Consider the following 15,749-nt stretch of genomic DNA (forward strand, 5'->3'; position numbering starts at 1 on the left):
CCAACATGTATGTACTTAGAGATGCGTACGTATACGTATTAGAAATATACTGTATATGACAAAAAGGAAATAACATAAAATATAAGAAAGAACATGGAGTGGAGTAATGGTAGAGAGAGAAGAGACGATGGGGGGAACCGTAGATTCCGTGAAAGACAGGCTTGCACTATCATTAATTTACACATTCGTTCACACAAAGTAATCTTTTAACCTCTCTACTTCAGTTTCTTCTATTATTTTTTCTTATCTTTTGATTATTGTATTATTAATATTTTCTCAACGATTGCGTAGAATTGATAGAGGATTCACATAACAAGATTCAAAGTAATTTATCAATTACCACAACCTTGTGTTTGGAAGTACTATTTAATAAAAAACAGTTCGTTCTAGCCGCACTCTCTCTGGCACAATCACCGAGGTTCGCTTCCCCGGCGATGCTGAATCCAATCAACGTCATTGGGTCTTTAGTTATGTTTCCTCGTTGTCCCCTCTGTCTTCTTAGCCCCGTCAATCTCTTTTTTAGTCCCCCTGGAGTCCTCTACAGATTCCAGATCTTGACTCTGAGCATGCTTCAGCTTCTTCCGCCCCCTCCCTACTCCCGACATCTGGTGATTTCTCTCGCTGCTCTTGCCCCGTTGAGTTCCCAGTCACCGCCTTCCCGGTTTGAGATCTTCAAACACCCCAACAGCCTCAGATTCCGCTCTTCTCACCGCCTCCTCCCGCAGTCAACATCGACATCTCTTCGCTCCTCGATTCACTTCCTCTCACCCAATGTGCTATTTGGTTGCAGCTGGACGGGAGCTCTGTCTTGACGCTGGAGACGGTGATTTGTACGCAGATATCTGCATCCCCGGCGTTCCTTGTTTCACCCGTGATATTTCTTCGACCCAGGTTTGTGCTTCATTCTGTTCTCGGAACCCTGGCAATTAGTTTGCTTTGTTTAAGAGATGGATTATACATGATTTGGAAGCTGCTTCGACCCTCTAAAACTGGCTTGAACCCAACCCCTTTAGACCCATGTGTCTATTTTGTGTTTGGCCATGCTCGACAGGATATCTCTGATTGTAGAACTTGCCTACTCAGAGCTGCACTTAACAAGCCTCTACCAAGCCCCAAATCTGTAGTACCAGCCGTTTCTTCTTGGTCAAGTCGAGTTTCACTCGGTAGCAGAACGCTGGTACCCTCTGATTTGCTTGAAACCTATTTGTGTCGAGACCAATATCTTAGTTTGGTTTTGAGGACTGCAATGTTGAGCTCCTTAACTGATTCCAACTCGCCAAGGTGGCAGTTTTCGACGCTTGCATCCTTTGTCCCTATTTGCCACCTATCACCAAATGGTCGACACACTCAGCTTCATCATGTACCCATGTTTGAATCATCTCGGTGTGTCACTTTTGAAGGAGACAGCTTGGAGAAACTGGGCATTATGACCCCACCTCTATGGAGTGGGGATTACCCATGTTTCACTAGCCTCTCCTCTCTATCTCGACCATGCTCAAAGCTTTCCAGAGTGCAAAGCATCCGCTTTTTGAAGCCTTTGCCTATAAGTTTGAAGACTAGTGGCATTATGATCACCATTCCAAGTGGTTACCGCAACCTCTCCAAGCTCACCCCACCAAACCACAGAACCACCACCACCATGGTATTGACCGATAACCAAAGCACTCTTATCCTTGCTCTCATCCATGGCAAAGCTCCTTATCCAGCTGTAGCCTCACACTTTGCCGCTCAGTCTTCGACTCAAGACAGTGGTCATCGTCTTTTCCATTGATTTACTCATAGAAACCGCTTAGATATGCTTTGATCTCACAGGTTTCAATTTGCTTTGTTGCATTTGGCTCATAGCTCTCAAGTTTTCAATGTCGCTTGCCTCTATCTTTCTATGTACTTTTATTGTCTTTATCTTTGGAGTGTGTCCTCCTTTGCAGTTGTGTAACCCAATCAACTCTATCTGTATGTTGATTTCTATCTAATAGAATGAGATATATGTTTGTCAAAAAATTAAAAAAAAAAAGATTCAAAGTAATTTTCGTAATTTACAACTGTAACATTAACTGTTTTTAGGGATAGAAATAGCGTGTCTAGTTAGAATTCGATATCCTTATTTTTCATTCACTATAATGTAAAATTCAATGTCAAGAACTAACAGAAAGTATTGTGCTAGAGGTTAGATCCAGGTTAACGACATGTAGTAGTTATTAATTTTTTTTAATTTTAAACATTGTGTTCGTTAAAGGGAGCCAATCCAAAAATACGTTGTTATTACAGAGTAAAAAATAAAAGGGGATAATGAAGAGGCAAAACATACATCACTCAAGTAATTGTCTAAATTTACACAATTTTTGTTATGTTTTGTGTCTCTCTCTCCTCTCTCTCCTCTCTCTAGCTCTTGTGTATTGTGATGAGTTTGCCAAGTTGGGAAGATTGTAATAGAGACAATAACAGAAGTACTAAAATTTTAGAGGTTGCAAAAAGACAAGTCCAACATATTCCACACACTTGAGAATGTGGTGTCTCTCTTTGACTCCTCTCCCTCAATCACTCTCTATTTATGTATGCATCTTTTCAATCCACACACATCTCTCTTAACACACACATATACATATTTATATATATGTAATCCGATCCCTAAAGCTGATCATCTTCATCTTCAATTTCAATTCTTTCTAATTCATCTTTTCTGATTGATCAATCCATATACCTCCCTTTCTTCTTGAATCTCTCTATATAGCCAATTAAATGGAAGCAGCTGCGGAGGCTGTATCAGCCGCTAGGGAGCAATCATTGATCCTTAAAGGGAAACGGACTAAGCGGCAACGTCCGCAGTCCCCAATCCCTTTCTCTATCATCCCTCCTATGTCTTCACAAGAGCCGGATGCTGAAGAAGAATCCACTAGTCTTGTTTCCAAGGAGCAGAATCTCAATGATGATATCAACAACAATAACAACAAGAATGATAACAATACTTTGATCAATGGTGTTACATCTTCATCTTCTGCCTCTTCATCTTCCAACAACAATGTGACATTAAAGGCCACCATTGACGAGGAAGATCAAGACATGGCTAATTGTTTGATCCTCCTCGCCCAGGGTCACTCTCTTCCTCACCACCAACCGCAACAAACAAGACAGCTAATGATAAGTTACCAAGAATCTGGTAACAACAACAATGCCTATAGATCCAGCAGCAGGAGGTTTCTGGAGACATCTTCATCGAACGGGACCACAGCGAACGGCGGAGGCAGAGCCGGTTACTATGTTTACCAGTGCAAAACATGTGACCGTACTTTTCCGTCTTTCCAAGCTCTTGGCGGCCATAGGGCCAGCCACAAGAAGCCTAAAGCCGCCACGGGTCTTCACTCCAATCATGACCTCAAGAAGTCTATCTACGATGACCCCGTTTCTCTCCATCTCAACAACGTTGTCACCACGACTCCAAACAACAATAGTAACCATAGATCGCTTGTGGTATACGGTAAAGCTAATAATAATAAGGTCCATGAATGTGGGATATGTGGAGCCGAATTCACATCCGGACAAGCATTAGGTGGTCACATGAGACGACATAGAGGTGCTGTCGTGGCCGCAGCAGCCGCCTCTACCCCCACCGTAGCGGTTGTGGCCACTACAGCTACTGCAAACACTGCTTTGTCATTATCGCCTATGTCATTTGATCAGATGTCGGACGTTCCGGTTCAGGTTCCGGTTAAGAGAGCAAGGAGCGCGGTTGTGTCGTTAGATTTAGATCTGAATCTACCTGCCCCGGAAGATGAGAATCGGGTCAACGGATTAAGCTTTGCTTCAAAGCAAGAAAACGAACAAGAACATGAACAAACACAACAGAAGAAACAGAGAGAAGAACATAAGTCTCTTGTCTTGTCTTCTGCTCCTACATTGGTGGATTGCCATTACTGAAATCAAAAATTCAAATCCTAAGATTCATTTATTGATTTTTTAAAGCAGAAATTGATGAATCATTTTTCTAAGAAAATTACTGATTCCTTGCTTGTACAAGACTTGCAAGATTCTTCTCTTCTTCTTTTTTCCTTGCCAAAGAAAACTATGTATTATACAAATATATATACTCCCATTAGGCATATGCAGATGCTATGTATGTAATTACATCCAAGTTAATGTAAGATCTTACTTTATATTTTTTTAATGAATATATATATATATATATATATATATATTCCCTATACAGCGTAGGACGAACGTAGTGATTAAAGACCATGCACATTCTTACTTTATATTTAAATGAACATTCAACTAATAATACATATTGTATAACATATAGTGTATATATACATAGTATATATATATGTGTATTTCTTTTGATAAAGTATACTTATTTTTTATGCTATGAGCTTCGGTTGATCCATTAAATTCTTTTAGTCATGGAATGTATTTTTGGCTTAGAGAAAAAAAGGTTTAACCCTTAAAGAAAGAAAAGAAACTTAAAAGGTTCATGAAAAGGGCGTGACGGGTCCAACTCTTTTTGTTAAATTTTCATTTCAAACCGAATACTTGTTATCAATATCATGTTGACATTATACGATTTTATTTTGTTTACGCCCTTTATAGGTACAAAACCAGTATAATGTCAAAATCGTCTCAAAATCGTACGCTGAGATATGCAACTTTTTATCGGAACATAACACTTTTCTCAGCTCGTCAAGATTTGAGTGTATTCATTTGCTTCGTGAAGACAAATGCACTCAATGTGAGATATTGCTTGCACTTGTCTCCTCTCTGTTTTAGTTAACACACCTGTCTGTCATCGGAATGGTCTACAATTGAATCATGGGCCTTTAATATTTATAGGTTCAGAAGAAATTAAGCCCAGAACCCTAAACACGAGGCCTTTTTATGAGATTTTCTTTTCTTTTTAAAATGTCTTGATATTTTTAGCATTTTGTCCTTTTGGAGAGACAGTGGTGTCAGATAGCTGACAACCTAAAAATAAATAAATAACAAAATGGTGTTTTCTTTTTTACTTTTACTTTTCTTTTCTTCCACAATACAATTATGTATAAATAAAATACACATGAGTTGGATATTTCTCGATTTGAATTCTGCCTGCGAATTAGTTACAAAAACAAAGCATAAGAGACAAGAGACGTAGCGTATCAGAAAAAAATAAAGATAGTGCAAAAATATCATATAGTTTTTGGTACGCCTCATCAATTCCGCTCCATTATAACTATTTAGAATTTCAATATCAAAATGTTGACAACAAAAACTTTTAACATGTACCGAGAGGCTTATTCCATTTTCTAGAAGAAGAATAAACAGAGAAGAAAGTATATTTTTGTCTTTGTCCACCTTGACTATACAAGTTACAACAACCCCACATTATTCAAAAAAATTTAATCGTAGTTAGTTATTATATATTTCTTATAAATGAAATTAATCTAAACGAAAACCAAACTAGGGGAACTAGAAATTAAATTGAAAGAGGAAAGAAGAAAAATAAATAGAGTAAGATGATGATTCGTGTGGACCAAGTCTCTCTCATCCCCTTTAGCTTGCCTTATTGGTAAAGTATCCTTCTGCAAGCAAACGTATCTGTCACTCCTTTTTTATTTTTCACCTTCTACATTATTCTCATTTAACACTTTTCTTTTTTCTTTGGTCAACGTCTTTTAAACTTGTATACATAATACATCTCTATCTAAAAAGAAAACGACATTATTATCCTAGTTAAATAAATTTATTAAACTCAAAATGGGACATTATCACTGATGAGGGTAATCTAATCTCTTTCCTGGGTATGAAAAGAGAGAAGTCAAATTTCAAAATATGACCATTATATATGTATATTTTCCATCAAGGCTGTTTTCTTAGATTTTACTGGTATATATTTACCCTAACGTTCGTAAAAATTTTGAATTGCAGTATTTCATGAGATATATATACAATGCACTTAATATAAAAGGAAAGAAATAAACTCTTTTCTTTTGGTGAAAAATTACTTAACATGTTTAAAAGATTTATTAATATCACAGAACAATCTTTGATTTTTTATTTAATATTTTACATATTATTTAATTCTTCTATATCCACCACACACAATACATATTGTATAATCGTTAGATTGTTCGATTGTTGGATTGTTTTAGGAAAGTCATTTCGTAGAATATAAAAATTTTAAATATTTTATCGTAAAGAATAGTTACTTTTTTCAGACCACTACGACAGTGTTTCGTTTATTTTACTGCACAAAACGACAAAAACCTAAGCAGTAACGTTTCTAGGGTTTATTACTGCCAAACACTCAAAAAAAATTATAAAATTAAAAAAAAAAAACAAAAAAAATTAAGAATCGCAATCCGAAATTGTACTTTGTTTTCTAGCCTTCTAGGAACTCTAAAAGAAAGCAAATTTCTTGCAATTGAAGGTACCTTTAATCCTTTGTTTGTGAGCTTTTCTCTCTTTTTTTTTCCATTTCCTTCTCCGTCTAACTTTTTTTAATTGATATGTTTGTCTTCTGAGACAGATTCCAGAAGAAACCCTATTAACAAGTTCGGTCCTTTTTTCCTCCTTTTCGCTTCAAATGGGTCGCGAATCTTTGCCTGCTGTGTCCTCGCCGCCATCGGCGACTGCGCCGAGTACTGCCGTGTCGGCGACCTCGCTTGCTCCTGGCTTCCGATTTCATCCCACTGATGAGGAACTCGTGAGTTATTACTTGAAGCGGAAGGTTCTAGGCAAACCTGTACGTTTCGATGCGATTGGAGAGGTCGATATCTACAAGCACGAGCCCTGGGATTTAGCTGGTTCGTTCCTTGGGTTTCTTCCTCTTCCTCTCTTTGATTTGGGTTTTTTTTTTCCTGTCAAGACTTTGTGATTTTGTTGCTTTCCGATTTGGGATTGCGCTTATTCGTTGTTTCGTCTTCTGCCAAAAGTGTTTAGCTTTGTGAGAATCGATTTCATTTGCTGGGCAATTTTGTTATTGTTGTTGTTGCAGATTCTCTCAATTCGTACCTTTGATTATGTTTACGCAATTAGGTTATATAACACTGTGAAGAGACTTCTTAATTGGGGAAAAAGTCTAAATTTTTTGTCAGATTACTTAAGAATCACTGCTATTTTGTGCTTTCAGCTCTGTTTGCTTGCGTTTCAGGAAATGAAGTTTGTTGCTTGTGTGTTTGGTTTATCTATCTGAAGTGTTATATTAACTGTGGTTTTAAGTAATCTCTTCTGTTGTGATGTGTGTTTCAGTGTTTTCTCGGTTGAAAACTAGGGACCAAGAATGGTACTTCTTCAGCGCGTTAGATAAGAAGTACGGGAATGGTGCTAGAATGAACAGGGCAACTAACAAAGGGTACTGGAAAGCAACTGGAAAAGACAGAGAAATCCGCAGGGATATTCAGTTGCTCGGTATGAAAAAGACGCTTGTTTTTCACAGCGGGCGTGCTCCAGACGGGCTTAGGACTAATTGGGTTATGCACGAGTATCGCCTTGTCGAATATGAAACTGAAAATAACGGAAGCCTGCTGGTAACTCTACTGTCCAAAAAGAGTTGCTTTCGAATTTGGTTTATTTCATATTGTAAAAAGAATCCTTTCTAATCTCAATTCTTTGTCTGGGGTGTTGTGTTGAGCAGGATGCATATGTGTTGTGCAGAGTGTTTCACAAGAATAACATTGGGCCACCAAGTGGGAACAGATATGCGCCATTCATGGAAGAGGAATGGGCTGATGGTGGAGGAGCTCTAATTCCAGGAGTAGATGTTAGGGTCAGGGTAGAGCCGCAACCACAAGCCAATGGACACAACCAGATGGACCAGGTTTGTGCTTTCTTTATACTCAGGCTTCATGACCCTGAAGCTGAATAGTTTCCTTTTTTACAATGTTACTTCTATGCAAAAATTCCCTCCAAAGTGAATCATCTCTCATGATTCACAGGATATCATACTTCTTATATGCAAAAGTTCTTTGTTGAAATGAAACTTCTCTAAGTGCTGTTTCAGTGGGCTGAGTTACTTAAACTGCTTTAGTCCATTAAGATTGCTAGAAGCTCTTGTAGAACTCAGCTCAACCTTACAGCTTTGTCTAATGAATCGTCTCTCTTGATTCACAAGATATCTAATTTTTCTTTACAGTCTTTTTTCCTTGGGATTTATCCTCTGGTTGTAAGATATTTTAGACTTACAATCCTCGTTTTGCATAATATGAACTCGCACAATTGATCAGTGCATGTTTATCAGAATGAGTATCAACAAGTGAAGGATTTGTTGTGTTTTGGTTCATCTGCAAAGTCGATCAACTCATTTTGGTTTTAGATGTATTATATCTGTTGGGGTTCACATAAGTTGTTATTGGTTGCAGGAAATCCATTCAGCAAGCAAGAATCTCATTAACATCAACGAGCTACCGAGAGATGGTACTCCAATGGATATCGAACCTAACCAACAGAATCATCGTGAGAGTGACATCAAGCCGCAGGAGCATAACAACCGTAATGGTTATGATGAAGACGAGGAAACACTCAAACGCGAGCACGCAGAAGAAGATGAGCGTCGTCCTTCAGTATGCATTCTCAACAAAGAAGCTCCACTACCTCTCCTCCAATACAAACGTAGACGCCAAAACGAGTCTAGCAACAACTCAAGCAGGAACTCACAGGACCATTGTTCGTCCACAATAACAACCGTCGACAATACAACCACCTTAATCTCATCATCAGCTGCTGCCACAAACACTGCCATATCTGCATTGCTTGAGTTCTCACTTATGGGAATCTCCGACAAGAAAGAAAACCAGCAGCAACAGCTACGTCCCCACAAGGAGGCTACTCCTCCTACTCCACTAGCATCTTCTGAAGAGAAGGTTAATGATCTCCAGAAGGAGATTCACCAGATGTCTGTTGAGAGAGAAACTTTCAAGCTTGAGATGATGAGTGCAGAGGCAATGATCAGTATTCTTCAGTCAAGGATCGATGCGTTGCGTCAGGAGAACGAGGAACTTAAGAAGAACAACGCCAGTGGACAAGCTAGTTAAAACACCTCACCACCATCCATCCAGGTTTCTTCTTCTTTATCTTGGACTTTTAGCTGTAATCTTGGTAATAGTATGAGCTATGGATGTAGCTTTTTCAGAAACAGTATGAATCTCTGTTGTAAAATTAGGATAAAACGGAACGGAGCCACCCAGACGGGTCTTTATTTTATTTTTCTATGTTCTGCATCTTTTGGGAACATTTTCAGGTGGATCCATTGTCATATATTACCAACTATCTAGTCTTTTCAAACAGAAACTATCTTTATTTGTCTCAAAGGAATGTTCAGTCTCCATGAAAGAAAGAAAGCTTTTTCATTTAGTGGTCACGTTTGAGGGCATAAAAGTCAGTTCACATTTTGGTTCTGTTGCTTCATCATGGTTCTGTCTCCATGGTTAGCATAGAACTGGGAAGAGAGCTTCTTAGGGTAAACTCGCGATTAGTGGTAATGAGTGAGGGTATAACCGTCTTTGAATAATTCGGCTAGCGTTACGATTTATGGAGTTATGACACTGCGGCCCCGTCAACGACGTTAGAAGACTTTTGTTACACGTAATTTGCAATTATTTGTTTTGTTTTTCAAAACAAGAAAACAAAAAGCAAAAAGCGCTTGGTACGATTCAAGCCTGGATTCCATTTTCAAAATAAATAAATATATTTTAAGTTTTATCTTGTCAATTTAATTTCAAAACTTTCCTTCTGTAAATATATTAATTATTAGTTTTTCAATAGAATATTCCTTTTATATTAATAGAGAATCACCTCTATATTAATAGAGAATCACTTTGAAAAAATGTTGATGTGTCGTTGTCGAATAGCTTAAAGCACATTTTAGCAAATAAACTTTATTAATTAATCCTAATTATATATATGTTATCATAGACTTCTATAAAAATTCATTAAATAAATTAAACTATTTGTAGTCATTTAATTTGAAACTATATTATACTTTTTTAAAAAACAACAAATTAAATTCTTTTTAAAAAAATTAAATCCTCTATATATTAATAGAGAAACACTTTTGAAAAAATGTTGATGTGTCGTCGCTAGAGAGCTTGAAGCACATTTTAGCAAATAAACCTTATTAATTAATCTTAATTACATCTATGCCATTATAAACTTATATAAAAATTCATTAAATAAATTAAACTATTTGTAGTCATTTAATTTGAAACTATATTATACTTCTTTAAAAACAACAAATTAATTTCTTTTTTTTAAAAAATTAAATAGTTATTCATGTTTTATTAAATTAAATTTCATACAAATATTTTCACTGCGTTAAAATTATTATTTACGTTCAAATATTTCATGGATGAAACATCTTTTTATATAAAATAAACGTAAATTTGAATAAAACAAAAAAAAATTATTTACATATTTTATTTTATATAAACAAATATCAAATTCTAAATATAAATTTATTTGAATTGATTTATCCGCACTATGTGCGGGTTGTTACCTAGTATAGTATTATTCACCAAACTAATTTATACCGAGAAAATAAAGTTATAAGAATATGGAAATAAAAATTTGCGCCAAGCAGCTAAAAACAACATTTCAACAAGTTATCGAACTAGCTAGAGGTCCAAGATTTCGACGTGTCGCTAATTTATTTGCTGTCAGCCAAAAATATCAGAGCAGCGTCACTTTATACAGAGAGCAGCACACTTCCCTGGACGAGATATTAAAAACCTCAGTGCGTAACAACATACTACTATATTACTATCACTTGTAATATTTTCCACGGTGGCTTAGTTCTCCGGGGGATTCGTCTACGGCTCTCTTCTTCTTCGATTTGCTTGCTCTCTCTCTTTTTTGTTCTTCTTCCAAAATTCTAAAACTCTAATTTCCATACTAATACATGCTTGATCAACCAACCACATGTGGTCTTTTTATTTGGTGCATCTTACTTATAGTTTCATCTACAAGCCTACCTAGATTTACAATAATACTCAATGGAGTATTGTGTAAACATGTATACTAGTTGTCTTAATTTCTAACAGTTGATTTAAATGTCGACAGCTTTCATTTCCTACATAGGTAAATGGAATTTAATAGGTAAAATGGTTTGATATCTAGGTAAATGGAATTTAGTAGGTGTTTTTTAATTTGATTTTAAGTTTTTAACTGTAAATTGTTCTACGGAATCTATCTATGCTTAACTCTTTTCAAGAATTTATTACTTATTCACATTTATCTATCATTTATGAGTTTGTGTGACCCTTGTTGAATGATTGTACTTTTTTGATAGGTTTGTTCTTTTTTTTTTTCTTTTTTTGTTTCTTTAATATCTTTATCCAAGAGTTGTTTTTTTTGAACGACTAACGACAGTGTTTTTTTTTTAATTTACTACATAAAACGACAAAACCTAGGCAGTAACATTTCTAGGGTTTTATTACTGCGACACTCAAAAAAAAAAAAAAAAAAAGGAAAAATGAGAAAAAGGGAAATGTAAATCAAAATTGGAATCGCAATCCGAAAAATACACAAGTTTCTTTCTCTACTGGGGGAACGCGAAAAGAAAGCAAATTTCTTGCAATTGAAGGTACCTTTAATCTTGTGCTTATCTCTTTCGTTCGTTACTTGTCCGTCAAATCAAAAACCCATTTGCCCAACTTGTTGTTTTTTGTGTTCGTCAGGTCAGTTTTTGGGGAAAAGGGAAATTGAAGAAAACCCTAAAGGACAACTACTCTCTTTTTAATGGGTCGCGAATCTGTGGCTGTGGTGACTCCGCCGCCCTCCGGTACTGCTCCGCGTACTGCTTCCGTCGCCACCTCACTTGCTCCTGGCTTCCGATTTCATCCCACTGATGAGGAACTCGTCAGTTATTACTTGAAGCGGAAGGTTCTGGGCAAACCTGTACGCTTCGATGCGATTGGAGAGGTCGATATCTACAAGCATGAGCCCTGGGATTTAGCAGGTTCGTTGGGTTTCTCTCTTTGTTTCTCCGTATCTCTACAATTTTGGATTTTTCTGTCAATTTTGTTGCTTTTGATTTGGGATTTTTTTTTTTTTTTTTTTTTCTGGTCTGGGCTTCTCTCGCATGTTCTGACTCATTTCTTGGAAAAGGGTTTAACTTTCTTGGCTCCGATTCGATTGTTTCCTAGGAATTTTTCGATGCAGATTCACTGTTGTTACATTTTGCTATGTTTAGGCTTATAACACTCTGAAGACATTTCAATTTAATCGAATTCTTAAGTGGTTCAAAAGAGTTGTTTTTTCCCCCAGATTCCTTAAGAGTTATGCTAACTTGTGCTCCAGTTTTGTTTGCTTGTGTTTCAGGGAATGTAAAGTTTGAAGTTTTGAGTTAAGTCTGAGTTAAGTAATCTCTTCTGTTGTGTTTTGTGTTTAAGTGTATTCGAGGTTGAAGACAAGGGACCAAGAATGGTACTTCTACAGCGCGTTAGATAAGAAGTATGGAAACGGCGCTAGAATGAATCGAGCAACTTACAAAGGCTACTGGAAAGCAACTGGGAAAGACAGAGAAATCCGCCGTGACATTCAGCTGCTTGGTATGAAAAAGACGCTTGTTTTCCACAGCGGGCGTGCTCCAGACGGTCTTAGGACTAATTGGGTTATGCACGAGTATCGCCTTGTGGAATATGAAACCGAGAATAACGGAAACCTGGTGGTACTGTATTTATCCAAAATGACTTTCCAGTTTATGGGTTTATCTGAAATTATTGTCCAAAGATCTTATCTTCTCTCAATTCTTTGTTTGGATGCAGCAAGATGCATATGTGTTGTGCAGAGTCTTCCACAAGAATAACATTGGGCCACCTAGTGGGAACAGATATGCACCGTTCATGGAAGAGGAATGGGCTGATGATGGAGCAGCTCTGATTCCAGGAGTAGACGTTAGGCTCACGGTAGAGCCATCGCCAGTAGCCAATGGAAACAACCAGATGGACCAGGTCTGTGATTTCTTCATACTCAGGCTTCATAACTCAAAGCCTGATTTGTTTCATTTCATTATCGCTTATATGCAAAGATTGTGAAATTCTCTCTTAAATGCTGTTCCAATGGGCTGAGTGACTTTATTTGAAATGGATTAGTCTATCTATTAACCAATCTACAATTTCAATGTTATTTAGTGCAATGTACAAATTTGTCTGATGCATCATCTCTCTTGTTTCACAAGATATCATATTTCGTATATGCAAAAACTCTGTGTTGAAGTAAGCTTCTCTAAGTACTGGTTCAGTGGGCTGGGTTAAAAAAATGGACCATTGAGTCTGTAACCAACTCTTGTAGAACTCAGCCTTGTAGGTATAATCTGATAAAAAAAACTCTCTTGGTAGAGAAGATATCTAATTTATCTGTGGTCCATTTTTGTTGTTGTTGTTGTTTCTTGGGCTTTTATTCTTAACCATGTTGATTACAAGATCTTTCAAGCTTTGCATCCTCACTTGACCAGCACTTGTCACTGTGCATGATATGAATTCACTTAATTGATCAGTGATAATGTTGGTTTGAAGTAGAATGATTTGTTGTGTTATAGTGAAAATGCAGTTTTGATCCTTCATCTGCAAAGATGATTGAAGCATTTGATTTCAGATATTTTGTGTCATCTGGGGTTCATAATAACTTGTAATTTGTTGTAGGAGATCCAGTCAGCCAGCAAGAGTCTCATCAACATCAATGAGCCACCGAGAGAGACGGCTCCAATGGATATTGAACCTCCTAACCAACAGAATCATCATGAGAGTGACATCAAGCCGCAGGAGCATAACAACAATAATCACTGTGATGAAGCTGAGGAAACACTCAAACGCGAGCACACAGAAGAAGATGAGCGTCCTCGTCCTGCAGTATGCATTCTCAACAAAGAAGCGCCACTACCTCTCCTGCAATACAAACGTAGACGCCAGAATGAGTCCAACAACAACTCAAGCAGGAACACACAGGACCATTGTTCGTCCACAACAACAACCGTCGACAATACAACCACCTTAATCTCGTCATCAGCTGCTGCCACCAACACTGCCATCTCTGCATTGCTTGAGTTCTCACTCATGGGCATCTCCGACAAGAAAGAAAACCAGCAGCAACCACTACGTCCTCACAAGGAAGCTTCTATTCATACTCCAGTTGCATCTTCCGAAGAGAAGGTTAATGATCTCGAGAAGGAGGTTCACCAGATGTCTGTTGAAAGAGAAACTTTCAAGCTTGAGATGATGAGTGCAGAAGCAATGATCAGTATTCTCCAGTCAAGGATCGATGCGCTGCGTCAGGAGAACGAGGAACTTAAGAAGAACCATGCCAAGGAGAACGAGGAACTTAAGAAGAACCATGCCAAAGGACAATAGATGCGCTGAAAGATCCCCTCCAGGTTTTCTTCTTCTGCTTCTTGCCTATGTTAGCTTTAATCTTCCATCCCTAATATATTATGAGTCATCTATGTAACTTCTCTAGACGGATTTGCTGAACTGCGTGCGTGAATCTCTCTGTTGTAACATAGGATACAACGCATCCGAGCCTCTGAGCCGAATGTGTTTTATCCTTCTTTCTTTTTTATTTAGTTTGGATGTTGCTGCATCTTTTGAAAACAGTTTTAGGTTGCTCCTCCCTTGTCATATATGATCATCTATCTAGGTTTTATTCAGACAAAAATCTATCTCTGAAGAATGTTCTGTCTTTAAGGGCATAACTGTCATTTTCAAGGTGTATCACCATCTAGATTTCCGGACAAGATCTTTATCCGTTGAATAATGTTCCGCCTCAGGGTAATACTGTGGTTAATGGTCAGGAGTGAGGGTATAACCGTCATTGATCATATCCGGCTATCATTACGAATGTAGTTGCGTCAGCGACGTTAGTAGACTTTCGTTACACGTAATTTGCAAAAATTGTTTGGTACGATTTTTTTAAGCCTTTCTCTTTTTTTTTTTTCGGTTTCAACGTTACTTTTATAAGTACTTTCTTTATTTACTCTATTCAGCCAGATTTCTCAAATATATATATATTTCAAAAAAAAAAAAATTTTTTTTTTCGGCATATTTCAAAAAAGAATTTAGTCATGGATAATTTGATATCTATTGAAGTGGATAATAAAATCTTACTATATTATTCGCGCTAACCAACTACCTCAACAAAATTCTAGAGACTTGAAAACTGTGACTAGTCCCTTCTACGTGTCACGTTACTAAGGACTGTCACCAAAAAAGGAATCACAGCCAGTGACTTGATTGTTCTCCGGGCACACTTTCCTGGAAAATATTAAAACCTCGCGGTGTGAAACTTCTTCAATACGGTCGCGGACTCGCGGTCCTTCTTCTTCCTCATCACTCGTCTTCTCCGATTTGCTTTTTTTTTTTTTTTCCTTCTTTCTTTCTCATTTACCTCAATTTCTAAAACCCTTTTCTTTCCAAATCATTGTTTTGCTCTTTCTTTTCTTGATACAAATCGATAGCGCATCTCTTTTTAATTTTAACCAACCTTGTGTTTGAGTTTTTGGTCGACCGAATTAATTATATGGGTGGTGGCTCAGCAACGTCGCTCGCTCCTGGGTTCCGTTTTCATCCCACGGACGAAGAACTTGTTCGTTACTATCTGAAACGAAAGATCTGCAATAAACCTTTTAAGTTCGATGCTATCTCTGTTACTGATGTATACAAATCCGAGCCTTGGGATCTCCCAGGTCAGTTCTGTTCTTCGATCTCTTCATAATCCATCCATTTGTACAGAAAGCTATTATATTTATATCATTTAAGAGAATTCTGATTTTTGTTTTTTTTTTTTTTTTT

The 15,749-nt window shown here is 37.2% G+C and overlaps 4 protein-coding genes across 6 annotated transcripts in view; all 4 read left to right on the forward strand.

The window, feature by feature from the left end:
- On the forward strand, positions 2,325–4,134 carry LOC104762958 (zinc finger protein ZAT5-like). Its single transcript, XM_010486412.1, has one exon. It carries the CDS (start codon positions 2,740–2,742, stop codon positions 3,913–3,915), a length of 1,176 nt encoding a protein of 391 aa, XP_010484714.1. The 5' UTR covers positions 2,325–2,739; the 3' UTR covers positions 3,916–4,134.
- Positions 6,296–9,237, forward strand: LOC104763034 (NAC domain-containing protein 13-like). The gene is made up of 5 exons (XM_010486520.1): positions 6,296–6,400; positions 6,500–6,776; positions 7,222–7,499; positions 7,607–7,789; positions 8,331–9,237. Exons 2-5 carry the CDS (start codon positions 6,557–6,559, stop codon positions 9,000–9,002), a joined length of 1,353 nt encoding a protein of 450 aa, XP_010484822.1. The 5' UTR covers positions 6,296–6,400; positions 6,500–6,556; the 3' UTR covers positions 9,003–9,237.
- Positions 11,440–14,581, forward strand: LOC104763151 (NAC domain-containing protein 13-like). Of its 2 annotated transcripts, none has more exons than XM_010486585.1 (5): positions 11,440–11,548; positions 11,643–11,923; positions 12,357–12,634; positions 12,732–12,917; positions 13,608–14,581. In XM_010486585.1, the coding sequence occupies exons 2-5, from the start codon at positions 11,704–11,706 to the stop codon at positions 14,310–14,312; spliced, it is 1,389 nt and encodes a 462-aa protein (XP_010484887.1). In that variant the 5' UTR covers positions 11,440–11,548; positions 11,643–11,703; the 3' UTR covers positions 14,313–14,581. The 2 variants fall into 2 exon arrangements, with proteins under 2 accessions (XP_010484887.1, XP_010484932.1); XM_010486630.1 differs by having other exon boundaries at positions 13,617–14,581.
- Positions 15,309–15,749, forward strand: part of LOC104763285 (NAC domain-containing protein 53-like) — a 3,672-nt gene continuing 3,231 nt past the window's right edge. The window contains exon 1 of one of the 2 annotated variants that reach the window (XM_010486791.1): positions 15,309–15,643. In XM_010486791.1, the coding sequence (XP_010485093.1) occupies positions 15,478–15,643 (166 nt within the window). In that variant the 5' untranslated portion in view covers positions 15,309–15,477. The remainder of the gene's footprint in view (positions 15,644–15,749) is intronic. The other variant, XM_010486741.1, reaches the window with a different exon arrangement.

This window comes from Camelina sativa, chromosome 1, assembly GCF_000633955.1.
Source record: "Camelina sativa cultivar DH55 chromosome 1, Cs, whole genome shotgun sequence".
In the NCBI taxonomy this organism is placed as follows: Eukaryota; Viridiplantae; Streptophyta; class Magnoliopsida; order Brassicales; family Brassicaceae; genus Camelina; species Camelina sativa.